Source organism: Elephas maximus, chromosome 3 (assembly GCF_024166365.1).
Source record: "Elephas maximus indicus isolate mEleMax1 chromosome 3, mEleMax1 primary haplotype, whole genome shotgun sequence".
Lineage (NCBI taxonomy): Eukaryota > Metazoa > Chordata > Mammalia > Proboscidea > Elephantidae > Elephas > Elephas maximus.
The window spans coordinates 52,990,815-53,013,374 of NC_064821.1; the positions used below are offsets into that span (position 1 = coordinate 52,990,815).

At 41.6% G+C, this 22,560-nt stretch overlaps 1 protein-coding gene across 8 annotated transcripts in view; it reads left to right on the forward strand.

Moving 5' to 3' along the window:
• The window catches only part of PRDM2 (PR/SET domain 2), a 173,773-nt gene that overhangs the window by 64,211 nt on the left and 87,002 nt on the right, over nucleotides 1–22,560 (forward strand). For all 8 annotated transcript variants that reach the window (XR_007516531.1, XR_007516530.1, XM_049877965.1 and 5 more), the window contains one exon: nucleotides 6,867–6,993. Coding sequence is in view for 6 of the 8 variants with exons in the window: in XM_049877965.1 (XP_049733922.1) it covers nucleotides 6,867–6,993 (127 nt within the window). In the remaining 2 variants the exon portion in view is untranslated. The remainder of the gene's footprint in view (nucleotides 1–6,866; nucleotides 6,994–22,560) is intronic.

Sequence of the window (22,560 nt, forward strand, 5' to 3'; positions counted from 1 at the left end):
TGGAAAATATGGCCTTGGTGATAGGAACAATGCCAGAGATCGAATGATAGAATTTTGCAAGACCAACGACTTCTTCATTGTGAATACCTTCTTTTACCAACATAAACGGCAGCTATACACATGGACCTCGCCAGATGGAACACACAGAAATCAAATTGACTACATCTGTAGAAAGAGACAATAGAAAAGCTCAATATCATCAGTCAGAAATAGGCCAGGGGCCAACTGTGGAACAGACCATCAATTGCTAATATGCAAGTTCAAGCTGATACTGAAGAAAATCAGAGCAAGTCCATGAGAGCCAAAATATGACCTTGAGTATATCCCATCTGAATTTAGAGACCATCTGAAGAATAGATTTGATGCATTGAACACTGGTGACCTAAGACCAGACAAGTTGTGGAATGACATCAAGGACATCATACATGAAGAAAGCAAGAGGTCATTGAAAAGACAGGAAAGAAAGTAAAGACCAAGATGGATGTCAGAGGAGACTCTGAAACTTGCTCTCGAACGTTGAGCAGCTAAAGCAAAAGGAAGAATTGATGAAGTAAAAGAACTGAACAGAAGATTTCAAAGGGCGGCTGTAGAAGACAAAGTATTATAATGACAAGTGCAAAGAGCTGGAAATGGAAAACCAAAAGGGAAGAACAGGCTCGGCGTTTCTCAAGCTGAAAGAACTGAAGAAAAAATTCAAGCCTCGAGTTGTAATACTGAAGGACTCTATGGGGAAAATATTAAATGATACAGGAAGCATCAAAAGAAGATGGAAGGAATACACAGTCATTACACCAAAAAGAATTAGTCGATGTTCAACCATTTCAAGAGGTGGCATATGATCAGGAACCGATGGTGCTGAAGGAAGAAGTCAAAGCTGTTCTGAAGGCATTGGCAAAAAACAAGGCTGCAGGAATTGATGGAATATCAATTGAGATGTTTGAACAAATGCATGCAGTGCTGAGGTGCTCACTCGTCTATGCCAAGAAATATGGAAGACAGCTTCCTGGCCAACTGACCGGAAAAGATCCATATTCATGCCTATTCCCAAGAAAAGTGATCCAACCGAATGTGGAAATTACAGAACAATATCATTAATATCACATGCAAGCAAAATTTTGCTGAAGATCATTCAAAAACGACAGCAGGAGTATATTGACAGGGAGCTGCCAGAAATTCAGGCTGGTTTCAGAAGAGGACATGGAACCAGGGATATCATTGCTGATGTCTGATGGATCTTGGCTGAAAGCAGAGAATACCAGGAGGATGTATACCTTTGTTTTACTGACTATGCAAAGGCATTCGACTGTATGGATCATAACAAACTATGGATAACATTGCGAAGAATGGGAATTCCAGAACACTTAATTGTGCTCATGAGGAACCTTTACATAGATCAAGAGGCAGCTGTTCGGACAGAACAAGGGGATACTGATTGGTTTAAAGTCAGGAAAGTTGTGCGCCAGGGTTTTATTCTTTCACCATACGGATTCAACCTGTATGCTGAGCAAATAATCTGAGAAAAACTGGACTGTATGAAGAAGGGGGCATCAGGATTGGAGGAAGACTCATTAACAACCTGTGTTATGCAGGTGACACAACCTTGCTTGCTGAAAGTGAAGAGGACTTGAAGCACTTACTAATGAAGATCAAAGACCACAACCTTCAGTATGGATTGCACTTCAACATAAAGAAAACACAAATCCTCACAACTGGACCAATAAGCAACATCATGATAAACAGAGAAAAGATTGAAGTTGTTAAGGATTTCATTTTACTTGGATCCACAATCAACAGCCACGGAAGCAGCAGTCAAGAAATCAAAAGATGCATTGCATTGGGCAAATCTGCTGCAAAGGGCCTCTTTAAAGTGTTGAAGAGCAAAGATGTCACCTTGAAGACTAAGGTGCGCCTGACCCAAGCCATGGTATTTTCAATCGCATCATGTGCATGTGAAAGCTGGACAATGAATAAGGAAGACCAAAGAAGAATTGATGCCTTTGAATTGTGGTGTTGGCGAAGAATATTGAATATACCACAGACTGCCAAAAGAACGAATAAATCTGTCTTGGAAGAAGTACATCCAGAATGCTCCTTAGAAGCAAGGATGGCGAGACTGCGTCTTATATACTTTGGACATGTTGTCAGGAGGGATCAATCTCTGGAGAAGGACATCATGCTTGGCAGAATACAGGGTCAGCGGAAAAGAGGAAGACCCTCAACGAGGTGGATTGACATAGTGGCTGCAACAATGGGCTCAAGCATAACAAGGATTGTAAGGATGGCACAGAACCGGGCAGTGTTTCGTTCTGTTGTGCGTAGGGTCTCTATGAGTTGGAACCAAATCGACGGCACCTGACAAGAAGAATTTATATAGTTGCTGTAAAGATTAAGTCATTATAAGGTCTTTTGAACAGTTCCTAGTCTAGTATAGGCACTCAGAGCGTTAACTAGCTATACTATTGTTTTTACTTGTCTTTTTCCAAAATAACAGTTCAAAATTTTTTTTGAATTTTGTTTTTGCTGAAAGTTTACACAGGAAATTAGATTCTCATTTAACAATTTCAGTACGTATTATTCAGTGACATTAGTTACATTCTTCACAGTATATCAGCATTGTCGTTATTTTCATTTTAGTTTTTCTGTTTCCATTAATCTAGCTACCCCATCCTCCCTAGCCTTCTCATCTTTGGTCCAGGGTGAATATTAACCATTTGGTTTCATCTAGATGATTATTTTGAGGAGCACAGGACTCAGGGGTGATATCCTTTATTTCATGGGCCAGTCTCTCATTTGGCTGCAAGATGACCCCTGGGAGTGGTTTGAGTTAAAAGATTAAAAAGTATCTCAGGGCTGTAGTCTCTGTGGTTCCTCTAGTCTCCACCAAAATGACACAGTTTTGATCTGTGCAGACCTCCCTCCATCATTACTGTTAATGTTATCTCAAGTATGCACAAGTCCTTCCAGATTCCTTGTAAGAGATTATCTCACTATTTTCTTCTAGGCCAAGCTTTCTGTGGGTGGTGGTGGTTAGGTGCCGTCAGGTCTGTTCCGACTCTCAGGGACTCTGTACAACAGAACGAAACACTGCCTGGTGCTGTACCATCCTCACAATTGTTGCTTGAGCCCATTGGTGCAGCCACTGTATCAGTCCATCTCCTTGAGGATCTTCTGTGGGTTAGGTTTTGTAAATAAATTATGCGTGATATTCTCTGGGCTTTGTATTTATTGCCTTTTGAACTATTGCCCAGATCACTGGAAAATCTCTACTCTCGTTTTGTCTGTATTGCAATATAATTAAAAACTATTTTATATTCCCAAAAGTTAACTGTTAAGCCTGCTATCCATTCATTCCTGTATTCGTTAGTTCAACAAAGAATTTATTAAGGGTCCACTGTGTACCAGGTATTCTTTGATATGAATAAACAGGACAGAGAAGGCCTTTGTTCTCATGGAGCTTCTATTTTGTGGGGGAGGCAGATAATAAACAAGTAAATAAGTAAACTAATTTTTGATACTGATAGTGCTTTGAAGATAATAAAATGTGATAGTGAATGACTAGGTAGGGGAAGGATGGCTTTAGCTCTGGTGGGTCAGGGGAGGCATTTCTGAGGAAAGATATTTAAATCCCACCCTGGGATGAGAAGGAAATGGTCACCCAAAGATCTGTGGGAAGAGCAGTCAGGGAAAAGGAAACAGTAGAAGCAAAGAATGTGAAATAGGAATAAGCTAGATTTTTTTTGTTTTTAAAGGAATTGGAAAACGCCAGTGTGGCAGGAGCCAGCAGTGGTAGGAGGTGAGGCCAGGAGGTGGGCAGGGGCCTGTCCTGTGGTACTCACCCATAGGAAGAAGGATGGGTTTTAGTTTTAACTTCAGTTAAGACCTCCGTCTACACAGAGGTCTGATCTGTGACTCTGGATTGTGCTGGCTGCAGTGTGGGGAACAGATTGTAGGTATGTAAGAGTGGGCATACTTTGTGTGGTTATTTGGTGTGTTCTAATAATTCTGAAGGATTTCTTTCATTTTGACTTAGTGTCAGGAAACATCTGTTAGAACCCTTCTTCCTCATTCATCTGGTAAAATTTAAATAAAAAGTTTGTATGCATTGATAGAGAAGAGACTATGCTTGGTTTTATAAAGCTTATCAGAACCCAAAGGAAAAGTTGAAGGAGTTTAAAGTATTTTCTTGTTGCTGTTTTTACCCCCCCCTTTTTTTTTTTTAAATAACATCAACATATGATGTTATTTAAAAAAAAAAAAAGGAGGTTGCTTGGTCTTTTGACTTTTTTTTTTAATATGCATTTATGTTTCCTGAGTTTAAGAACATAGTTTTTCTTTTCTTCTGAAATCTGATTCAAGAATTCTTAAAAGTGCTAACAGTACAGAAGGAAAAAACCATTGATTTAAAAAATATATTATTTTCCTCTTCATAAAGGCCTGTTTGTGTAGCTGTTTTATAACATAAAGTTGGGAACTATATAGCTCAATAATGGTAATAGTTACCATCTCACTCGGTCAGTTTTGAAAGTTGTTGAACAGCTAACAAATCGGGTTGCTCTTAATCAAGCTATCCACCAGCCCAGTAGCCATCTACAAATTTTATATTAGATTTGAGGTAAAAATGGATTTTGGCATGTTTTTATACTGTGTGCTTTACAACAAAAGGGTAATTTAGGAAATGAATGCCCTCTTAACCAAAGAGTTGTGTTGATATTTTATTTCACCAAACCGCTAGTACAGTTAGCCCTTAGCCCCTCTGCAGAAGACTGCAGTGGAATGAACATGGAAACTCAAGCTTTCATTCCTGGTGGTGTCTTATAAATGTCAAGTGGTGTTTTTCAGCCAGCATTCTGGTTATGCTGTATGGGTTAGGAATTTATTGTGAGTAAATTTTTCTTCATGTTTCTTTGGCATGTTCTTTTTAACTTTGGCTTTATTTAAAGCCTTACATATTTCTGAGAACCATAGTGATTTCAAATGTTGATACCACCATTTCATAAATTTGTGACGTATAACAACAAAAAAAATGGAAACAAACTACATTTGGAACTTCCTCATCTAGTAGTCTAATTTAAAAACAAAAACAGAAAAAGCCTGTTTCACCAGAATCAAGCGAGCTCATCAGAGTGCCAAAAGGCATCTGTGGTGGCTGTTTTAACTCATTGCAATCTTATATATTAAATTAATTATTATTATTTTTGGTTTACATTTAATTGATTCAAGAAGGAAAATAATGTTAGTTCAAAGATAAGAAATGGCAGATTTTAGCCATCCCTGGGAGATCAAGGGAAACACTGGATGGTTCTCTTGAAGAATTTAGAATATTTTGAAATTAGGTGAAACTATTACTTACATTTCATTACCTTCTCAGTTTTGAAGTATACAGGCCAGTTATTTTGTAGGATGTCCTGCACCTTGGGCTTATCTGATGTTTCACCATGATCAAAGTCAGTTTATGCATTTTAGGCAGAAGTCGCCCAGAAGTGACGCTGTGTTCTTCTCTTTGCATCTTAGCAGGAGGCACATGATACCTGTTGGTTTCATTATGAAGATACTATTTTTCCCTTTGTAATTAATACTTGAGTGATCTATGTTGAGACTATTGCAAATATTCTGTTATTCCTCTGGCTTTCACCTACTAATTTTAACATCCATTCATGAAGTCTTGCCTGAATAAATCATTACTGTGATGATTACCAATGGTGATTTTCCAATTCCAGCATTTCTCTTTCAGTGATTTAGTTGGGATTCTACTTTAAGGAAAGGATTTCCCTATTATTTATGTACTTATTCATTCCTTCCTATCAGTGTGGAATCATGGATTCTTATTTTATTCAGCAGTTTTAGATGGAATTTTAGTTATATCCATACGTTGGAACTTTGTGAACAGATGAGTCATTGTGAAAGTAACAAGAAGCCATCTCCCCAAATTCTATTTAGGGGCCTAATCTTCCACTCAGTACACTTTTCTTCAGGATCTTGTTCTCTAGATGTAATCAGGATGGCCGTGGTCTGTGTCCTCACCACTCACCCAGTCATGTATGCCTGTTAAAAATTTAATGCTTTAGGCGTATAATACAGGTGAGGTATTTGTAGACATATCCTTCTAAATGTCAATTATAATCTTGATGTCTGGTACAAATGTCAAACCAGTGTACTCTTTGATGGCCCCGGGCAGGCTGGTGGGAATGGGGAGACAATATATTGGTAGGCTGATTACCGCCCCGGCACCGCCTCCTCCTTCTGGGTGGTATAAACAGCAGTGCATTTATGACTGTGGAACGGCATATAGTTCTTCCTTGTGATCCTGCTTCACTTGCTTTTGGCATGGAAACATGCGCTGGTAGTTAGTATTCAGCACCTCTTTCCATGCCGACTGGTTCTTAATTATATTTTAAATTTCTCACCAATTTAGGTTTCGTGGGCAAAACTCTTTCACGGTTTATTTTTTTCCTCTGCGTGGGTAGTCAGAAGGGTTTGAAAAGTAAGATTTGAGAGCATATGGCAGTTTCGGGTTGAAAACAATCCGTTTTTAATCCTATTCAAGTCTGTTCGCGCATGCCCGGCCGCCGGGGCCCCCCAGTGGAATCGGGGTGCCTGGCTGTCCGCAGCGCTTTCCTGCCCGTTTGCGGCCCGGGAGACCGGCTTCGCCAGCGGAGCGCCGCCGCCGCCGCCGGGGAAGTGAGGTCCTCCTTCCAGCAGAGGGTTCCTTCCCCGGCCGCGGCCGGCGAGGAAATACGTGCGGCGCCGCGGCCAGCTGTTTGCGATCGGCACCGCGGGTCCCGCCCCTGGCCCGGCGCCCGCGCTCCGCCCCCCGCCAACAACCGCCGCTCTGATTGGCCCGGCGCTTGTCTCTTCTCTCCCCGCAGCCAATCGCGCCGGGCGAGGAGCTCCTGGTCTGGTACAATGGGGAAGACAACCCCGAGATAGCAGCTGCGATTGAGGAAGAGCGAGCCAGCGCCCGGAGCAAGCGGAACTCCCCGAAAAGCAAGAAAGGTAGGACCCGCCGCCGCCGGAACGGCGCCACCCGGACCGGGCTACTGCCTGGCCGGGCCGGGCCGGGTCGCCGGGGGGAGGGGCAGCGCAGCCGCCGTGGCCCCGTGACCTTTCGGGACTCGGCCGCCTGGCGGCTCCTAGCCCGGCCCGTCCCGGCGCCGCGGTCCCGCCTGGCCCAGCCCGGCCCGGCCCGGCCCGGCCCGGCCCGGCCCGCTGCTGATTCACGGCCGTGGTGCCCGCCCGGCCGCCCGCCCGCCCGGCCGCTTTGCTAACTTGTTACTTGGAAGCTGGGTGCGGAAAAGTGAGCGGACGCGAGTGCCCCGGAGTAGGCTGCGGGTGAGTTGTCATTCGCTCCCCGAAAACAAAAAATAGCCGCAACTCGGAGCGGGAGCGTGTCAAGTCCGCCTCGAAGCCGTTTCTCCGGGGGTATTTTTAGCGTTTTGCTGTCCTCGTCGGCAGAGCCTCACAAAAAGTGCTCCCGGAGCGCGGTCCCCGGCCCGCAGGTCGGCTCCGGTCCGTGTCGGTCCGCGGGCCGCTCCGGGAACTTCACTGGGGCTGCGGGCGGTCCGGACGTGCGCCCGGCGCGGGGTCGGCCGGGGCCTCCACCGCCTGCTCGGGAGGAAGCCGTCGTCGGCTCCCGGGGAGCAGCAGAGCCGGCCGGCCCTTGGCGAGGAACGCTGCCGCGACCGCAGCGCGCGCCCCGGGCTCCCCACGGACGGGCCGGGCCGGGCCGGGAACCCGAAAAACCGGAGGACTCTCGGCTCGTCGGGAGGTTTCGGTCCGGCAAGCCTTGCGGGAAATTCTGTCACTTCACAGAATTGAAGTTAAAAAGAGTGTGCTATTTTAGTCATTTTTGACTCAGCTGTGTATATATATACAAACAAAAGACAGAGTGTAGTCACACTTGAAAAAGAGAGGGGGTAATTTCTGTTGAGAATAGTTGGGTTGAATATATCCTGGTTCCAGCTGGCATACTGATACATGATTGGGATTTTTAAAAATCAAGAATTTTAATGTGAATTTGTGATTCTTTCGATAGTACCTAGTTTGAATATGTGTTAAGGAAGGGTATGGTAGGGTCTTATTAATACAAATACGGCTGATTATTTTGTGTCCTTTAGTCTTAACAGGTACGTTTTTGTAGTCATCTGAACTTTATTCAAAACATTGCAAAGTGAGTTGTGAAAGTCATACTGTAAAAAAGTCAACCTAGACTTGATCTTGGAAAATTTCCAAAACAGTATTAAAAATTGTAGACAAGTATGACTTTTGAATTACCTATCCCTTGTATTTCGCAGCATAATGCAAACACGACTAGCTCATCCAAGAGATAGTTTGTAGGCCTCATACTGAGTACCTGTTCTGAACATGAGTTAGTCACTGCTGCTTTAGGTCATTAACTGCTTTTGATCCTGAGTCAAATGGTCGGGGTCTAGAAAAGTCCCAGGTCTTTAATTTTTATTTTTTAACTGTTTTAAATCAATATTGGCATTTTGTTGATACTAGGCTTAGTGCTTAATTGTTTGCAAACTCTTCACAGAATTCTGACCGTTCATTTATTTAGGGCACATTATGTTTATATAATGCATGTCACCAGCCTTTCCAGGTAAGTTGTGGTTTGCTGAGGCCTGGAGATAGGGGCCGTGGGGGGTGAATCTTAGTCCACGGCTGAGCGTAACTAACTCATCTATTTAAATATATTAAAGCCGTAATAACAGCTTAATAGCAACTTTACTTTAGGGCTTTTTTGTTCAGTATACTTTAGTGTGTGTGTGTTTAGGACATATTTCATTATTCCTTTGCTTTTATTTTTTATTTATCCCTTTATTTTTCTGTTCTTTTAGTTGATGAGAGAAGATTTGAACTTTATTAGTGGTGTATGAATTCACACATCTGCATTTTTATAGCTGCCTAGATTGTTGGGTTATATTGAGTTAAGTGGTTAATATTTCTTACTATCCTATCATTTTGTAACCACACCACTCTGGACAACATATAACCCACTGACTCCTAGGTTTTAATTAAGAGACTTACAGGAAACTCACTTTGGGAACTTGTAGCCTGTTTTGAACAGGTTAGTGGTAAAAAACAAAACAAAACAAAACTGTGTGCCGTGTTTGACCTAAAGTTTGGAAAGTTTAAATAATGAGTCAAACCATTTTGTTTTTAAATTAAACACTTTGTGAAGACTAATTTATAGCTTGCAAAAACTTGAAACGGAGAACTTTTTGTATTTAACTGAGTTCTATTTATTCTTGTGTGTGACCTCAGACATTTAAATAAAATCTTCTCATGCAGTGATGTCAGAGAGTTAATCAACATGTGTTTCATTCAGCAGCAGTGTTAACTTAGTATTTCTGAAAACCAGATGTTGAAGACATACAGCTGACAGGTAGTCTGACAGCGGACCTAATTTCATTTCGGTTATGAAGCAGGGAGAGAGACACAAAGGACTGAATTCTCCACAGTTCTGGGCCTCGGGCTCCTTTGCATGACAGCTGCTGTGCCTACAGCTGGGCATTGCATGTGGTGCCTTTCAGACTTCGTCAGATCTCTGGTGGATCACAAGAGTTCTGGGCAGTAAAAATCATTGTTTCCTTTACATACAAAGTGGTCCCTTCTCTCTCTCATTCATTCAGCAAATGTTTATTAAGCCCCTACTGTGTACCAGGGAGTGCTGGTGGTGCAACGGTTAGGTACTCAGTTGCTAACCTAAAGATTGACAGTTCGAACCCACCCAGTGGCTCTGTGGGCAAAAGACCTGGCATTCTGCTTCTGCAAAGATTACAGCCTAGGAAACCCTGTGGGACAGTTCTGCCCTGTCACATGGGGTCGCTGTGCATCAAGAATCGACTCAACGGCACCCGATAATAGCTGTGTACCAGGAACTTCTTGGTGGGTTGTACGAAACAGTGCTGAGCGTAAAAGAAGCAATAACTACTTTCATGGCTGTTGTTGTCGAGTAGGGGAGGCAAATATTCAGTAAATAAATAGCTGATCATACCTAGGTGGTTGCCCTGTCCTGGGCCCTCGGTAAATATTCCTTGATTGGCAAACAACGCCTCACACAAATGTAATAAAGGGAAAGAACACAGTGCTGTGAGAACACAGTTCATATTGTCTCTGGTCAGGGAGCGTGCAGTTTTGCCAGGAGCCTAAGATGTACATACGTTAGGCATTATGAATTAGAATTTATCTTGGGTTCTCAGTTTTGTAATTCCTCTTAGTTTTCACGTGTTTGAGGAGCCCCCGTAATAAGATCGAACGTGGGAAGTTCTGGGTGGGACAGATGAAATTTTCCAGGTGGAGAGGAAGGGAAGATTTTTAATGTCAGATGTTTCAGGTTATTTTAATGTGAATCATAGGCAGATTATAATCTACAAAGTAACTTGGAAAGACCAAATTTAGAAGTATTTATCATCATCTTGTTCTGTTTTCCCCATTGGTTACTGTGAGAAATGAGAAATCAAATTTGCCTGTGAGCAATGAGCAATGCTTGTTGGCAAATGTTCTTTTAAAACGTAGACTCTAATAGCAGAATGTGTTGCCCTGCTCTCTCTGGGCTACGTAAAAGCGTTCCTTACCTGCAGTTCATTCCACGTGAAGAAACAGCAGTGGCTGTATACAAATGGGCTTAATGGAAGGAATGAAAAACATGAAACCCCTGGGTTTTTACCAGATGTGTGACATTGAGCAAATCATGTCACCTTCCTGGGGCTCAGTTTTCATAGCTTTAAAAATGGGTGTTGTACTATCAACTAGCGGTTAAGTGCTACAGCTGCTAACCAAAGGGTTGGCACTTCAAATCCGCCAGGTGCTCCTTGGAAACTCTACTGGGGAGTTCTACTCTGTCCTATAGGGTCGCTATGAGTCGGAATCGACTCGACAGCAGTGGGAGTGGACTATCAACTAATCCTTGTGCTACTAAACCTTACAAGGTTGACGTCAAGAGCAGGCAAGCTAATAGAAAGCAGAATGCTGGTTGGGGAAGCATGCAGGCACATAATCACCGTGAGTGCCTCATCACCCGTGTGGCTGACAGTTACCTGTGTTTTCTTGCAGAGGAACTACTGAGTTTGTGATTCTTTTAACCAATGAGCATTTATTCAGCTTAGCACCATTGTAAGCTCAAAATAAGCACTGGGTCTCCCTCTTTCTCTTCTTCCCGACCCCCGCCCCCACTCCCCATGTCAGAGCCTCATCCTGTGCCTCTTTATTCTTATTTTAGACGTAGTTCTAACCTGTTGGCTTTCCTGTTCTCTTCCTGTAAGTTAGAAGGAGAAAACTAGACAAGGAGAAGAATTATGTGTAACGGCAAGAGGTTCTATAGCTACTAACTGGACAGTGAAGGAGAAGACAAAGTCTGTAACCAGTAATGAGCTCTAAGGAGCATAGTTCTTTAAGGCCACTTAACGGGTTCAGATAATCCTTTATAAAAACCATGAATAGTCTCTGAGAGTATCGACTAGTTTATAGTTTTTATCTAGGTGACTTTTAGTCAGCACAGAACAGTTACATTCTAAAAAGGCAGTATTTCATCTGTCTGAATAATCGCAGTCAAAAATTATTCAAATAAAAAACTAGTACTGTGAAGAACGCTTAGATTTTTGAAGTTTTATGTATTTGAAATACTTTATTCTGCAAAAATACCGAATAACTGAAACGTATAGAAATTTATAGTTTGGGAGTGTACGAGATCCACATACAAAGGGAGCTCAGTCTAAGGCAGTAAAAAAAAGTGTTAAGCTAACGGCATAGACGGTAAGAACTCTTGAAGTTCTGAGATGGTTTAAAAGGATTTCTGGGCTAGAGAGGCTTTATTTAGAAAGGAAAGCAGGATGGGGGATTTCAGTATGCAGAGAGGAGCAAGGAGTACATTCAGAGACCCTAGGGGGGACTGTGAGCAGGTCAGAGAAGTTGTAAAACGTATAGGTGGCTCCCCCAGGCCCCCAGTTATATAACAAGGATTCCTGTGTCTGTGCCAGACACTGTTCTAGGGGCTGGAGTCACAGCAGAGAACCAAAAAGATAAAGGTCCCTGCCCTTGTGGAATTTGCGTCCTAGAGAGTGAGGATGCTTTAGGTCATCAAATGAAGGAGTAGTCTTGTAAGGTTAATAAAGTGTGTGTAGGGGGGTAGGTGAGGTATGGTGTGACTGTAGATGGGTAGTCAGGGATGGCCTTTGAGGCTGTGACATGAATGAAACAGCTAGCCCTGTGATGTTGTAAGGGCAGCATGTTTCAGGAGGAGGGACCATAAACAAGTTGAGAAATTTATAGCTGGGGGTGATGCATGGTGAGGGCCATGTTGAGATCCGCATGAGTAGTTTTGAATTCTGAAACTCAATTCTACACAGGGACACACTGACCCCTTTCCTACCAGGTACTACACTAGTGGTCGGAATGGTAGGAGAGGTTAAACAGATCACTAGAGGAGGCCTGTGCGCTGATGAGGAGCTTTTATAGTCTATATTACTGCTGCTGAGTGCAGCTCACACGTAGTGGGTGCTCTAGTTGATGTGTGTACAGGCTCCTGGACAGGGAATGGGGAGAGGAGATACTGCTGCCTTGTGATCACAAAGCAGAGCACAGTGGGGAGAAAGGTGAATAGGGGGAAAAAGGAAAGCGTAACACATGAGCTAGCAAAGAAAAACTCAGAGGGAAATGGGCACAGCTGACTACTAGACAGCAAGCAGGTAGAAAACAGGTGCAGAAGAGGCTCTGACGGAGACAGAGCGAGGAGTGCAGCACTGGAGCCTGAATAGCAGCAACGAGCCCTGCAGAGTGCTGGGTGCCCAACTGGCTTCTCATCAACCCTCTGGGTCTATGGTCTGCAAGCCATCTCCAGTTTACAGGTGAGGAAGTGGGCACTTAGTGAGGTTGGAGAACAGGTCCAGGATCATACCGCCAGTGAGTGTCGAGTCAGAACTTGAACCCAGCTTCACCATGCTCTTTACATACATAGTTTGCTGCTTTTTGTCCACTTCTACTTGTGGTGGGCAGCAAGAGTAGAAGTGACAACACTGGCTCCCTTTAAAATTAAAATTAGAATTGTCGTTGTTGTTAGCTGCTGTTAAGCTGACCCTGACTCATGGTAATCCTATATATTACAGCGTAGAACCGTTCCATGGGGTTTTCTTGGCTGTAATCCTTATGGAAACAAGTTTGCTGGGCCTTTCTTCCACAGGGAAACCCTGGTGGTGTAGTGGTTAAGAGCTACAGCTGCTAACCAAAAGGTCGGCAGTTTGAATCCACCAGCCGCTCCTTGGATACTCTTTTGGGCAGTTCTACTCTGTCCTGTAGGGTCTCTATGAGTCGGAATTGACTCGACGGCAGTGGGTTTGGTTCTTTTTTGGGGGGGGCGGGGGTTCTTCCTCAGAGCCACTAGGTTGTAGGTTGGTTCGAATCACCAACCTTTAGTTTGCAGCCAGTCGCAAACTGGTGGTGCCACCCAGCCACCTAAAAAATTACAGAATACATTTAATAAAAGCAGAGAACAGGTGAACTTCAGTGTAGTTTGATCACTTGATCTTCACCGAGAGCCTCCAGCTCTGTTTCAGGCTCCATAGGCAAGGCTGAATGACAGAGGCCTGGGCAGGGTATCAGAGGGCCTTAATCTACTGGGTACCTGGTGAACTTGTAGGATCTCTCTGGGACCACCACAGGTCCTGTGCCCACTTACTTATAGGGCACTCACCCATGACTCTTGTTTGCAGGTGCTGGAGCAGGGTGTGGGGCAGTTGGAGATGGTGCCATTCCTGTGGAAGTATGTTGCCAGCATTAAATGCTGCATGGCTTGCAAGCTTGTCACATTGGACCCAAGTGAACTGTGTCCTGGTTAGTCAGTTCTTGGAAGGGCCTGTAAACTACTATAGCTCTCTCACTGCCTTCTAGCTGAGTGACACATTCGCTGAGCATTGGGTATCCCTTCTCTGATAGTTGCATGCCAGGTTGATCTTTCTGCTGCTGTTGTGGTGGTCTTTTTTTAAAAGCTCAGGACAGCTTTAATTGATATTTCTCAGCAGTAGGATTTTTTCCTAATTCTACTCCTCTTGCTACTGAATTACTCCAACTTTAGGTAAGTCAGTTGGTTAATATTTTTGTTTTTGCTTTTGACTCTTATAACTTTGTTCATAAGGAAAATGTATACGTTAACTAGAATTTTGCAAAGCATTTTGCAAATTTTTCACCTGTATCTCAGTGGATGAATTTTCCAAAATTCTAATACATGCCATAATTAAAAACTCTTCCAAGATCATAAGTGAATGTATTAGGAAATACACTATGATCCGTCTATACTTAGGTGGTTATTCTGGTTCTCCTGTCCATATGCAAATTGGAAGGTTAGACATGCTTAGTACAAAAAAAAAAATGGTTATGATTAAGTTTTCTAAAAGATAAAAAAGAAACAAGACCTTTATTATTAAAAACAAAAAAACAAAAAAAAACCCCACTGCTGTCGAGTTGATTCCGACTCATAGCGACCCTATAGGACAAAGTAGAACTGCCCCATAGGATTTCCAAGGAGTGCCGGATGGATTCGAACTGCACCTTTCAGTTAGCAGCCGAGCTCTTAATCCACTACGCCACCAGGGCTTCACCTTTATTATAGTGGGTTCGGAATAGTTTAGTTGAAGTTTTAAAAATTCCAGTTACGAATTGAAAGTTTAAAAAAAAAAAGTTTGCTTTGGTTTCCTTAAATATGAACACTGGGTTCTTTTTCTAAATTATGAATTTATTATTTAGCTCACTGTTTCCTTTTCCCAGGCAGTTTAATGTGCCAGTTTACAGATGGGCTGCTACAATATATGAACTTAATGATCATAGGAGAATTACAGAGAGGAGGGTATAGCTTTATATTTGACGTTGCCTTTGAGGAATTAAGGAATTGGATTAATATCCCAAGAACACCATATGGAGGTTAAAAATTAATAGATGTCTTTCAGTTAAAGGTTGTATGAAGAGCTGACAGAGTTTTAGATAGACCAGCCTGGTACCCCATTGACGTTCTCATTGCTTGTTTATACTTCACATGCTACCAAGAACAGTTTTAAAGTTTGCATTTATCAATATTAATAATTACATTGAATTTATTTAAGGGAGCTGAATGATATGGGGAATCAAGAGTTATTTGAGAACAATACTTTTGCTTCTCAAAGTTAAAAATACTGGAAGTAGCTGTTTTTATTTTTTTACTCCTTAGAGTGAACCGGTTTCAGACATTATAAGAGTTTTGGGCTCTTTATTTATTACAAGGTATTTTCATCTGGACATATGTAATGATTTGACAGTTGTCTGCACATCATGTTATTATGTGGTAAATTACTCCTTTGAGTTGATGGTGACAATGACAGTATTCTGCCCCTTTAGCACTGCTTTTGTGCCTGGCCCCATGCTTGCTCAGCGATCCATGTGCATCATTCTTAATCCTTCCGATAGCCCTGCAAAGTAGGGATCATTAGCCTCCTTTGCAGATGAGGAAACAATTCTCTGGCTATGTGGCTTGTCCAAATTCACTCAGGTATTACTGGCTCCGCCTTGTCTTAAATCCAGTGTTTATTCCTAACGCTAAGTATACCCTATATTGGCTTTATCAGTTAGTCAAGGTGAGTTTTCACTACTCACCATAGAATTGCCCACTTTAAGCCTAAATGATAAGTCAGCGATTAAGTGAAGTCTTAGATGTTGGAAAACTAATTTATGATGGGAACTGATGCATTCGGTTATTTTTACTTTGGGGCTTTATAAAGAGATGTATTTATTTGAGCACTCCGAATAAGCAATTTTTAAAAACACTAATAGATTACATTTTACCCCTCGCTAGCTGTTTTCCTTACAGTGTTTGTTTTTTTTTTTTTTAAATGACATGTTTGTTGATTTGTGTTTTTGAGTATTTCATTTTCCATAGTGTTTTATATTATTTTGGCATCAGCTTAGAAGCCACAGGAACAGAGTGAGACATTGCTTTTGCATAATATCCTCTGCAGTGCAGGTGGCAGGGAGGATTGAGTTTAGGATTGTAGAGCTCCTTCATATTTTATTGAAGATTTCTGGGAGCTGGTTGGCATCCAAGGAACCCTGGTGGCGCAGTGGTTGAAGTGCTTGGCTTCTAACCACAGTTCAAACCTACCGATTGCTCTGTGGGAGAAAGATAGGGCAGTCTGCTCCTGTAAAGATTGGCAGGCTTGGTTTGGTAGTTCTACTCTGTCCTACAGGGTTGCTTTGAGTCGGAATGGACTCAACGGCAGTGGGTTGGGTTGGTTTCTTCAGTTGGCGTTTAGCTTCCTCTTCTGCAGCAGTGTTCTTTTGTTGGAAATGATTGGCTGTTTCATTGAATAAAATATAGTTTAAAAAGTTTCCTTATGCTGAATGTTATATGAATCTTGAACATGTTTTAATTAATAGGCGCTCTAAAAATTGAATCTAGAAACTGTAAGTGCAATTCTGATTTGTGGATGTAATTGCGTTAAACAGTACTTTCTAGTTTCTTTCACTTACCATGTGATACCAATAAAAGATAGGGATTTTGTTTTGCCAAAGTGTTTTCTTTTGGGGGGAGTGGGGTGTGGGGATAGCTTTTGATTTTTTACCTTTTTCTTTAAAAGGAAGGAACACTTTTGAACTTTTCAGGCCATGCCATCTTAAGCATTTTTGCTTTCTGATAAAACTGTTCCTATTCGAGCTTTTTGACTCATCCCGGAGGAAAAGCGTGAAAAGAAACAAGAACATGAAATGAGTAGCCCTAACCTGTCTGTCTGTGTGCACACTTGAATCTTCCTAATGAAGGGCAGGCTTCGATTTCTTAATTGTATTTATTCCATAATGGATTTTTTTAAAGTATGTGCATGTATAACGTTTTAGAAGAATCTTTTGAATTTGCAAGAAAATGTATTATAGCTCTTTCTACTTGATACTTTAACTATGAGTACTTTATTCATTGTTCCTTATTTAGTAAGTAGTTACCACCTCACATCGCAAACACAAAGTAGGTGAGACGAAACTGCTGTTTAGTAATCTATGCTTTCATTTTTCTACTTTCTTAAACGTTTTCTTTTCTACTCTACTTTTCTTTGAAAATTAGAGGATTACTTTGTTTAAAAGGCTAAGACTTAGATGGAACACACAGATATTAAGAAGGAAAAGTCCAGAGGGATTATGGGTAAGAGACTAGAAAATTCTATATTTGCAAATTCTCAGCATTCTGAAGCATTTATTGTAGCTGTTCTCTCTTCCCATTTTTGTGGTCATGACCCTCAATTTAAAGAGTATTTTTTGATGGTAGTTTTAATAAGAAGTTGGTAAATGAGCAATTAAAAAAAAATTTTTACATTCAAAGATATATTTTATTTTTAATATCCACAGGAATATTTTAATAGTTTCAGAGGCAAGAGATTTACTCTAATGATAAAATACAATGTTATATGTGTTTGGTATGTAAAAATACCACAGTTTCTAAAATAAGATTATGACATCTAAAATCCTTGCTAATTTGGTACTTTCAGAATTATTGCATGTTTATGTTCTTATTAGCTTAATCAGTGTCTGAATGACCAAAACATAATTTTACCTTTATACATTAGCTATATTATCAGTTATGCGTAGTTGCAAAGGGTTATCTTTGCTTTGGTTAAAAAGAAAGGGGATACTACTTAGGCTGAAATACCACCCCCCTCCTTATTTTTCCATAAAGCTACAGTGATGAACAATCTTTTCGTCTTGTACTTCTAATCCTACCTCTTGGTGCAGTCTTTTGTAGGTTTCCTGAGACACCACATGCCACAAAAATGAAGGCAAACTGGTTTGTTCACCCATGTTTAGAACCCCAGAACTGTGTGACTCCTGTATGTGTGCAATGTGTGAAGCTGCAGTACAGTTTAGAATGTTCAACAACACAGTTCCTGGGCCTTTTGTTATTCTTTCTACTGTTTGGTTTCTCAGGTTCAGTTTTCATTCTCTTGCCACTTGGAGGTTTAGAGTATGCTTTTCTGGTTCTGTTGGCCAAACTTCTATTTTTAATATGTGGGATTATCAGAGCCTGTTTCTCTGTGGAGTAAAGTGACTCCTAGGTTTAAGCAGAATGTCCGAGGCCCAGGTGAGGAATGAGGGCCTCCCTGCCGTGGTCCTCCTGCCTGGTTACCTGTGCCGTGCTGTTATTGTTTGCATCCGTGGAGGTGAGGCCTCCTGTTCATCTGTGGCAGGCTCACCCTGCGGGCAGCACCATGGCTGTGGCTTGCAGTTTTGACCTTCCACAGGTGGAACAATCTCCTTGTCTGTTTACCCATTATGGGTTATAATTTTTGTAGGGATTAAGGCTAGAGTTTCACTCTCACTGGCCATTCAAAAAAAAATAAAAAAGAGTAACTATTAGTAGTCCTAATCTGAGGTTTAAGATTCCAAATTGGTTAGCTTTGAGGAGTTGTGTTAGTTGTTATGGCATTATCACAAAGTGTCTTTTTTTTTTTTTTTAATTAGATGTGATCATAGAAGTATTTGATAATGAAATCAGATTTGAATGTTAGTCTGTTTTTGATTCCATCAACATTACAAATTCGGGAATTCAGGATAAAAAATAATGGAAATTACTGTCTTATGCCTAGATAAATTTGTGGTTGCAAGTACCAGTTGCAAGTAGAGTATTGAAAATATAAAATCAAGGACAAGTGATGCTTAACTATTTCTGGCTCTCTGAAGTTTTAGAGAGACCCAAACCAAATGAAACCCAGCTCACTGCTGTCGAGTTGATTCCAACTCTTGGTGACCCTATTGAACAGAGTAGAACTGCCCCATGGGGTTTCCAAGACCATAAATCTTTATGGAAGCAGGCTGCTGCATCTTTCTCCTTCGGAGCGGCTGGTGGGTACAAACCCCCGAGTTTTGGTTAGCAGCCGAGAGCTTTAACTACTTTGCCACCTGGGCAGTTGTCAGCGATTACACAGAATTGGTGAACTTTGTCTTCGTAGTGAATGATTGCTGTGTTTTTTCTTTCCCCTTCACAAAACTTCAGTTACTGTGCTGAACCGTATAAAATCAAAACAAAAACAAACTAAAAAAAGTTTTTTAGGGTAAAAGTATGCTCTTGGGCTTCACTTAATTGCTTCTGTATTAAACAAAATTGATCATTACTTTGCAAATGGATAGCTCTTACAAATGAGCTTGAAATGTCTGTGTGTGTTGTGTGGAGGAGAGAAGAAATTGCTGACCCACCTGTACCTTTGAGTACTGGGAGATGTGTAATATGCACAGTTAGGTAGAACAAAAACCGAAATGGAACCCGTTGCTCTTGAGTACGATTCTGACTGATAGCGACCCTATAGGACAGACTAGAACTGCCCCATATAGTTTCCAAGGAGCGCCTGGTGGATTCAAACTGCTGACTTTTTGGTTAGCAGCCGTAGCTCTTAACCACTTTGCCATCAGGGTTTCCAGCTAGAACATGGCCTTGGAATTAACAGACCAGATTGAAACCCCCGCTCCACCAGTTTAATAGCAGTGTAATTTTGGGTGGATTAATCTACATGGTTTGATCTTGGTTTACCTGTCTGTGAAATGGAGATAAGACCTGTCTTGTGGTATTGCTGTGAGAATAATAGGAACGTGCCTGGCACCATGATGGGCACGGTGACCTTTGGTCCATCCTGCTGTAATTGGTAGGCAGTCAGTTTTTTGGTAATTTTGTCTGGTCTTTGGCTTATCATCATATTTCTAGATTTAAAAAAATGAGCAGTTCTAACGTGTCCCTTTAAAACTCATATATTTTGCTTTGGTGGTATGGAATGAACTAAGTAGATTACAAATTAGGTAATAGGAAAAAGCTTCGTTGGATCTGCAACTAAATTACACATCACAGGCAGTAGAGAATTCTTCATGTGCTGAAGACCTGGTTCTCTCTTAAAGGCTGTCTTGTTTCAGTAGTTACCTGAGCTGGACACCCATGGTTACATAGGTTGGTGGCTTAAATAACTCTTGGGATTTGATTGGTTGCACGTGCCTGGGAAGAAGTAAACACATTTTGCTCTTTGGTTGCTGCCTAAATAAAAGATTTATAATTTATTATTTTCTTCCGATTCTTCTGTCTCAAACCATTTACGATCCTGCTGTATGTTATCTTCAGATTTGAAGAGTGACATTTTAGATGAATTTTCTTGGCTATTATGATATTAGACGGCCTTGAACAGGTAGCTTTGTGGGAGCAGTTTCAGTGCTATACATGACAAATTAGGAAATCTGTCATTTTACAGTCTTTCTGAATGTGAAATCAGGAAAAAACAAACGTGTGAAGAAATCATTTTCTTAGACGTTAGTTGTTGGTATTAGTTTTAAGGAAATAAATGTCCCGATTATCTGTGTAGCATTTTTTATTGGGTATTCTGTGATGGTGAGACTCTTTTGAAGGAGTCACACAGGCTCATTCCTTCTGTTGATGTGCACATTGGTGAGCACTCACAACTTGACTGTGTAATAAATAACATAGCAGGTCCATGGCTTCTCCCCGCATTGCCTGCTCAGTGTTGGACTTCCGTCCATTTGTGCTCTATGTGGGGACAGGGTTTCATCTGATTCTCAAAGGAGTCTGCAGTCTCCTCCCCAGAAGAACCATTAAGGTGAACTAGTACGTTTAATTTTAAAACTTAAGCAGAGGCAATTGTTTAGTAGCAATAAAGTTAGTGGGTTACAGGTTTAAAAAATGAAATAGTCTCACAACTTATACTGTTAAATCATTTATATTGGTGTGGACATTAGTGAGCATTTGACAGAACTCTCTGTTCACTCAGTTAAACGTCTGTCCATATTCCACTTGTACATTTCCATAATATCTGGGTGGGATTGAGTGAACCAATGTAGAACAGATGAACTAAACAAGTGGATGAATTAGGAATTGTTAGTGGAAGCAGAATGTTATTTTCTTCATACGAAGGAACATATGCTGACAATTTGGATTTGTAGGCGTGGGGTTTCTGTAATTTGTTGAGTAGAATCTTCTGTGGATAATCCTTACAGTGGGTTCCATTTATTGAGTCTTTGCCAGGTACTGTGTGAAGTTCTCTGTGCATTATCTCACATACTTCTCCGGACAGCGGTATCAGGTGGTTATCACCAGTGTGCATCATAGTTGGTTCCCATCTGTCCTCAACAGGATTGGATCCCTGGTGGTGCAGTGGTTAAGAACTATGGAAGGTCACAGTTCAGATCCACCAAACTGCTCCTTTGGAAGCCCTATTGGGGTGGTTCTGTTCTGTCCTGTAGGGTCGCCGTGCGTCGGAATTGACTTGATGGCAATGGATTAATCAAACCATGGCCCAAGCGCAGTGTAATGTAGTTCCATGCTGTTTCACTTTTGTAGGCTTCTGTTGTTTGAAGACCAAGCTTATCTTGAGGACCTACTTTATTCAGAGTGCCATGCCCACACTGGAGGGGAGGAGAGCCGAGTATAGTGTCTCACCCTAGTTGGGGTCAGCTCTTTGCTGGGAAGATGTGTGACCCTGGGGTCACACGACCCTTTTAGTCCTTTGTGAGTCCTTCCTCTTGGGCTCCATTTGTTCCCTGTGGGCATTATTTTACCTCTGTATTGGCAAAAGATGGAAAAAGCCACAACGCAAGGACAGTATGGGAGAATCCTTGGAGACAAGCATTGAGTAAGATATGGTGATTCTAAAAGGCTACAGTCTCAGGGCTAGGGCCTGTTAGGAAAGGTCTGCTCCCTGAATGAGGACAGCTTGTGGCTCAGGGAGCCTATTTCCTGAGCTTCCTCCATGGACCTGACTGGATGGCTCTTAACATCATGTGCGCTTCCTCCTCTCCCTTCTCCCTGCCACTCCCTCCATCCTTCACTCCCTCCTCTTCTATTTTCTTCCCTCCTTTAGTCTTCCTTCCCTCCATTCTCTTTTATTTTTGATAAAATATGGATTTTCTGGAACACCTCTTCCACTCAAAATTTGCTTCTTGTTGACATGAGTAGGGCCTTTCTGCAAAGGAGCTTGCTTTTCCAAAGTTTAACAGAAATATAACTTAAGTTTTAAATTTCTTCTGTGTAGGCGTCTTTGTGGTAATGTGTTTATATTCCCTATAGCTCCAAACAAAGTGCCTTGTTGAGAATAGGCACCCAAGAAAAATTATACAAGTGCGTCTCTCTACCATTATTCCAGAAACTTCACAAAGTATGTAGAGGGAAAAAAAAAAAATTAAACTAGCAAGAATAATGAGCCTGAGCTAGGTTTGAATAGTAGTCTGATATAAGCCAGCATATCTGAAAATGAGATGTGTTGTTAGATAAAAACCCAACCCAGTGTTGTTAGATAGGCTACTGGAATTGTGTTTTTAGATGGAGCTCTATTACAAAAACCTGGGATTTAATTTAAATCTAATATGTGATTTAAGAAATAAATAATTTAGGACGGGAGCACATTTTAGTTCCTTCTCTGCTCCTTGAATTTGAAAGACAGACTTGCCAATTTTGAGTTGATCGGAGTGAAGGGATTTAGGCTAGCCCACGTGGATGCCTCTGGACCAAGTTCTCACCGTTTGGAGTGATTTGTCATCCCAAGGGAACCCTGGTGGCATAGTGGTTAAGTT